This window comes from Cryptotermes secundus, unplaced genomic scaffold (genome assembly GCF_002891405.2).
Source record: "Cryptotermes secundus unplaced genomic scaffold, Csec_1.0 scaffold1359, whole genome shotgun sequence".
Lineage (NCBI taxonomy): Eukaryota > Metazoa > Arthropoda > Insecta > Blattodea > Kalotermitidae > Cryptotermes > Cryptotermes secundus.
Genome location: NW_019734334.1, coordinates 3,924 through 10,661, shown reverse-complemented (window position 1 = coordinate 10,661; position 6,738 = coordinate 3,924). Strand labels below are relative to the sequence as shown.

The 6,738-nt window shown below is 41.6% G+C and overlaps 1 protein-coding gene across 3 annotated transcripts in view; it reads right to left on the bottom strand.

The window, feature by feature from the left end:
* Positions 1–6,278, bottom strand: part of LOC111868703 (NACHT and WD repeat domain-containing protein 2) — a 79,980-nt gene extending 73,702 nt beyond the window's left edge. For 2 of the 3 annotated variants that reach the window (XM_023859605.2, XM_023859606.2), the window contains exons 1-2: positions 3,606–4,133; positions 1,762–1,939 (exon numbers count right to left, since the gene is read on the bottom strand). In XM_023859605.2, the coding sequence (XP_023715373.1) occupies positions 1,762–1,829 (68 nt within the window). In that variant the 5' untranslated portion in view covers positions 1,830–1,939; positions 3,606–4,133. Of the gene's footprint in view, positions 1–1,761; positions 1,940–3,605; positions 4,134–6,192 lie in introns of those variants that run through there. The other variant, XM_033753143.1, reaches the window with a different exon arrangement.
* Positions 6,279–6,738: the final 460 nt, after the last annotated feature.

Below are 6,738 nucleotides of genomic sequence, written 5' to 3'. Positions count from 1 at the left end.
TCGATCGGGAAAACGCCTTTGGTATTCTTCAACAGCAGCACGTGCATTGCCACCGCAAAATCCACACACAAAATGCCTATCACAATATTCCACGTTTGAAAACACAAAAGGAATTTCAGCAACTCCGCACAATTAACCTACCACCCATTCAAAACGCGTCCGCAACGTATACTGAAGGGAGCTTACGGCTAGTGTGAATCACCACACTCAAGGACAAACGTAGATAGGACATGCCAGCTGACAGGTACAGTGCGTGGACTCGCCAGAAGAACACACTTTTCTCGGGCCATTATCTCTGTAACCGTTCAACCTTGGACATAGGTGTTTTGGGTTATATCGGCATACTATAACATAGGGAACACCCTTCCGAAGTTTGGCACATTCCTCCTGGGACACCCTGTATATAATTCTATGAAGCGCAAACCAGACTCATTAATATTTTCTTGAATAATTCACCTGCTATTAGCAAGTAGCACAAAGCATAAACAATTCTGACATAATTTTATAACATATAAAAAGGTAAAGCTATCACTGTAACAGGCAGTGAAGGCCCATAGGATTATGAGACGTCAAGACTCCCACATTTTCTCTAGAAAATCGGCTCACAGATGGCAGGCAGGAAGTTTGTCAGCCTTACGAGCCGGCAGCCCTTTACCCCCAGGAAGGTTCCTGATACTCGTTTCTGCTAGAAGCTAAGTCGACAGCAGGGGGGACCATAGTGCAGTTGGAAGGATGAGGTAAATTGAAAAATCCATCTCGTCAGGACTCGAACCCGCGACCTTCCAGCTTGTAACATAGTGCCTCAACCAACTAAGATACCGGGTGCCCCTAATATAACATATGGCTATAATTACATCTAAAATATATAAATAAATATATACTGAACAACAAGGAAAAGTAATTTCTGTGGCATGTGTATAGTTCGACCGCGCCATAATTCAAGCGGTTAGTAGCTGGCTTTCCACCGCGGCGGCCCGGGTTCGAGCCCGGGTCTGTTCAAGTGGGATTTGCTGTGGACAAAGTGGCGCTGGGGTAGGTGTTCTCCGAGTACTTAGGTTTCCCCCTGCCAATCTTCATACCATAAAATTCTTCATCATCACAATCACCCGGCGCAGGTAAAATAGGCCAATCAGTGGCCGACGTGCCGAGTGGACCAAACTGGACTCCACCCCCTACTATGAGAATTAAATGTGTATAGTTCGCTTGCGGACTAAAACCACGGAGTTTATTTCCTTTTTCTTTTGTTTGTGTATTATGGTTAGATTAGCTTCTCAGTAATAGAGGTGTAACAACAATGAGTGATCAAGATTTGTAAGTTTTTTTTTAATTGCATGGAATATGTTTGGAAAGTGCGATTACTCCACAAATAATTTACTGCACACAAGGAGTCAAGGGGCTGGACTTACTATGACACGATTTCAACAGATCACAGCCTCAGAGCCCACGGTTACCATCACTGACTAAGAACTGTCGTATGTTGTAATATTTCATTCTGCTGTGTAAAATACAGTCAGTCCGGGGGTTCTAACGGCTTGAAAATTCGCCGCTTGAAATGCCTGATACGAGGCCACAAAGCATTTTTTTCTCACACAGTTTAGATAGGAAATGAGGACTTGTTTAATAAAGAGACCAACACTACTTTGTGTATGTACGTACATAACGTTTCTGGTGTAGTGTTTTGCTAAGTGACTTTCTAAATCAGATCCTGAACGTCTATCCTACAAACGCGAATGTACGAGTATGTTTATGCATGATACTTACTCCTCGGATCTGGTGGACACGCTGTCTCTGTCCTTGTGAGCTTGCCCCGAAGAGCAACTGCTGCCCATTTTGAAGGATCCAGTTGTATATGTGGTTAACACATCTTCCACAGAGTGTACGTGTTCCTTGTCTGATGTCTATTGCTTACATTTCTTATCCCGAACGTCGAAAATTACGTCTATAATAAAACGGAAGAAATAAAATAGCATTTTAAATACCAGTTAACTTACATTAATACTAAATCTGTCTAGTAGATTCACTTTAAGCCGAACACGGTGGCCGCGCGGTCTAAGGCGTCAACCGTCTTCGCCCTCTTGAATACTAAGATCGTGGGTTCGAATCCTACTCGAGGCATGGTTATCTGTGTGCGGTCATTCTGTGTTTGTGTTGTTCTGTGTGTAGGTAGCGGCCTTGCTATTGGCTGATCCCCTGTCCAAGGAGTCCTACTGACTGTGTAGATTAAGAAATTGATCCACTAGGGGCTGTAGAGTTATAGATAGATAGATAGATACAATTAAAGGAAGCAGTGACTATCATGAACTAGAGGTGACTGGACTGCCATAGGCCTACACCCTTCCAAACTTCAGTAAGACGGATAAATATAGCTCGGAGGCAGTGGCAGGTCTCACGTTTCTCATATTGAACACTTTCATCTTTAATTACTAATGAATGAATTTGGAAAATATATAGTCATATTGAAAAATATGAAATACAATAAAAAGAATTGCATGGGGATTTTCTCAAGGGACGTTTACGCGAAATTATTGGTCTTATTCCAGAATTCTTTCGTACGACCCAAGTTTAACTGCAAATGCAACTCACTAAGAAGACGTTAGCTAATGACGTTCAGATGATCCTTTAGCTCATACTTGTTCGTATGTACTTCTTTAAATAATTTTAAAGCGCCTTTTTAATGTAGCTCATCTTCAGTACTGTATCGTAATTCCTTACTTCCGGTATTGCGCTTCATTTTTATATTAGGATACAGTTTTGCAAGCAATCTAAGAAGGTAAATTTTCCTTGTGCTTAAGTAATTAAGCACTACCCCATAAAGGCGTATGGTGGAATGAATTATGAAGTAAAAGATCCAAATAAAATTTTGCATAAAGATTGGAAACTCCTTTAAAGAAAATTTTGCTCTTCTTAAGGCTTCTGAGCATGGCTTATTATTTCCTACATCTTTAAATATGATGGCTTAACATTCACTCTTTTGAGTCAAGAATTTCGCTACTGCCAATACTGTATAAACGAATCTTTGTAAGCATTCCATGGTCGCATATATGTAGAAAGATAAAGTGTCATTTATTTCCAGCAAGTAATTAGTACTCCATTGCTAGATCCGAATCGGAAATAGTATGCAGTTCTTACAGCAAAGTCAGAAAACAAACTATAAGCCAAGTCCAGAGACATTTTTACTGCAAACTATATCGCTGTTTACGTTATTATATCAGAACACAAATTGATTTTTGGTGGTCTAGCATCCTGTGTTTGGTTTGCGTACATACTCGTAACTCGTAACTCACTCAGCCCATGACCTTACTCAAACTGCTGAAGCGTGCTTCTTAAGTCTAGGAAATGAATAGGCAGCTAAATAGGATCCTTCTGTTTCACAGGGTACCGGTTAATGTACATTTCTTTCAAATCGGTTTCCAAAGAGAATTTCGTAAAGAAGACCACTAGTAAGGAAAACAAACCTACTAATCGCAAAAATCCTTATTACTTGTACAAGGCAATAATCTAACGCGTACAGAGCTGTAGGCGTACATTTGAATTAGTTTTGAAATTCAACTTTCAAGCATAATAGTTTTTATAAGGTGGACTTATTCGACCATATACGACCTTACTTCCAGAAGCGCGCGAAGTATCGGCAGCCATCTTGAGGTCTTGCCGGTTGATGCTTATTTTCGGAACATTTCAAGTCACTGAAATGAACAACTGCCTAATATTCATCCACAACTGTCATACTTGATTTAAGAATTTTTCACATAACATATCACGTTCGGTCGGGTCACTTTCCAAATTACTTTACAAACAACGGAACGCACAACACTTGTAGCTGATATTGTCAAGTATTAAAAATACGTAGAACATTTCTCTACTTCGGACCATGCCAACCAGCGGAGAAGTGAAATGGTGTTGATGCTAAATCTGGAAAGTGGAATGAAAATATTCCTGTTTTGTACTTCTCTTTTTGTTTGTCTCACTCAGGAAACGAGAGGGAACACAAACGAACGTAGTGGCTCCGCGCGCTCATTTCCCGTACCTAAAAGTGAACTCGCCCTGACGACATGACCACAAGCCAGATTCAGCTATTTCAGGGCAGCTATTCCACTGCGTTTTATTTTGAGAAAGCTTATTATAAACTAGACCATCACTTGCACAAACAACGCACTCCTGCCATCAATGTGACATGCCATTTGCTTCGAAATGTTCTAAAGTAATAAATTCATAGGATTTAGCATATAAACTGCTGTATTGGACACACATACTTCTCCATGTATAGTGAAGTTTTGTTTTACAATGTTGGCTACATTACATTTCCTGAGCGGTAAAATAATCGATGGTGTCTGTCATATGGCAATCAGAAATACGCACGCGTCATGTAACCCACACAGAGGGGATGTTTGGGACTTCGTTCATACACTGAGTTACAATAAAATTCCGTCTTTTAGGCTGAAGCTCCTAAATTTTAATTAATATTTTTCTGTTGTGTTCGTCACGTTTAGATGTTTCAAATACATAGGATCGATATAATATTATATGTCAAGGCAATCTCTTATTTTTTGAGTCAGGACTTAACAAATTATAATTACGTAGTGTACAAGATGCAGTTAGGATTGATATTGTGATCTACATAAATTACGGAGGGAAACCACAAAAGAGTCGTTTATCTTACGTGCACAGATCTGATATTTTGCATTATTCTTGAATTCGAATATTATTCCTCGTGTCATTAAGAGACATATTGCCAGCTACTGCCCTCAACTAGCATATTAAAATGAACCCTTTAGTCAACATACATGGTTAAAAACATATTACCCGTTGAAACTAAAGCTCTGCAAATTTTGGGTTCAATATGGCGCGTGAGAAGACGCTGAAACATAACAACCACACGGATGCGCACTGTATCATTTCTGCCTTCATTTTGTTCCTACATTCCATATACCTCATATTTTAAATTTATATTACGAATCCTAGTGAACATGGGTTCTAAATTACGCACGGCCCTAGATTCTTCAAAAACTGGCATCTCAGGTTCGAATCCCATTCAGGAGTATATTTGTACGCATTTTTTTTTTCTGTGGTGTTACAGGTCTTGGAATGGTCCGAGTCGTCATTCAGTGAATCCTACTGCCTGTTTTACTAAGGATTTAGTAAACGCATACAGCACAAGAGAGCAGGGATAGCGCAGCAGCGACTAGCTACTGGCTGGACGACCGAGGGATCCGAGTTCGAGTCCCGGTGGGGTCAAGAATTTTCACTTCTTCATGTCGTCCAGACCGCCTCTGGAGTTCACCCAACTTCCTATCCAATGAGTACAGGGGCTCTTTCCCCGGGGGTAAAGCGTCCAGGGTGTGAAGCTGACCACTCACCTCCAACCAGTGCAGAGGTCAAGAAGACGTGGGTCTATACATTCAGTCCATTATATGCCTTCATGACGTAGCACTTAGTTAAGTACAGGGACAAATTTACCTTCAGAGCACGTAGAGCCCTGACCGAATTGAGTAAGCTAAGGAAAAGTACAAGTCCCTTGCGCTTAAATAAGCACCTTGCCTTAGGAAAAGTATGAAAGAATGGAGGTACAATGCAGGCATTAAATGTAGTTGAGCAGTCAGCTTCAAGCTTCGGTCGTTTTATTCCCGGGGAAAGAGCTTCTATTACCCAATGGATGGACGGTTCGATAGAAAAATGCCTCTGAGTGTACAAACCCTGTCGTCCAGCCTATAGCCTTGTCACTATAGTAATGGTTTTGAATTAAAAACAGGAAACAATGTCCTCATGCCAAATGCATTTACCGTCTGTGAGCGGAAGTTTTCAATAGAGCCGATCAATATGACTGGGTAGTAATTTTTCCTTTTATTGCTAGTGGGGTTGGACTAAGTCCCTTGTCCTGCGGCCACTTCTGGCCTAGTGTACCAGCCCCACATGATAGGTGAGGGTGATTGTGGAGCAATTGGTGGGATGAAGATTGGCAGGGGAGACCGAAGTACTCGGAGAAAACCTGCCCCTGCGCCACTCTGTCCACCACAAATCCCACTTGACCAGACCCAGGATCGAACCCGGGCCGCCGCGGTGGGAAGCCAGCGACTAACCGCTTGAGCTATGGCGCGGCTCCTGACTCGGCAGTAAATTGTCATGTTGTGTGGATGTCATACGACTCAAAGGCGGAAACTTCTAACGCAGCAAGAGACTCTGAATTTTATTACTCACCATTGAAACTGTGTTACTACCAGGTCTGAAGATGTGTAGTAAACATCGAGCCTGTTTCCAAAACTTTACGACCCATTTTCACTATTACTCCCAGGACCGTATAACTGTCTTCATTCAGTGGCACTGCCTGTAGCGTCTAACGATAATTTACGCAATACTGGTACTGGCAATCAGTTTTACGAACAGAGGAAAAGATCCGTCAGTACAGTAAGATTCTTTAATTATATTATATTATATTCCAGCATCCCGTTGCATTGAGGCATTATCCCTATTAATTTTTTTTTAATTCGCTTAGTGGGTGGTGGAGTCCAACTGGGTCCACTCGGCACGGCGGCCACTGATTGGCCTATTGTACTTGCCCCGGGTGATTATTATGGAGAATTTGGTGCAATGAAGATTGGCAGGGGAAACCGAAGTACTCGGAGAAAATCTGCCCCAGCGCCACTTTGTCCACCATAAATCCCACTTGTTCCTGGGTTTGTCTCTTAACCAGTGGCAAGAAGCTCTGGGAAGAACTAATAGCCTATTTGTCTTTGATACGGCACA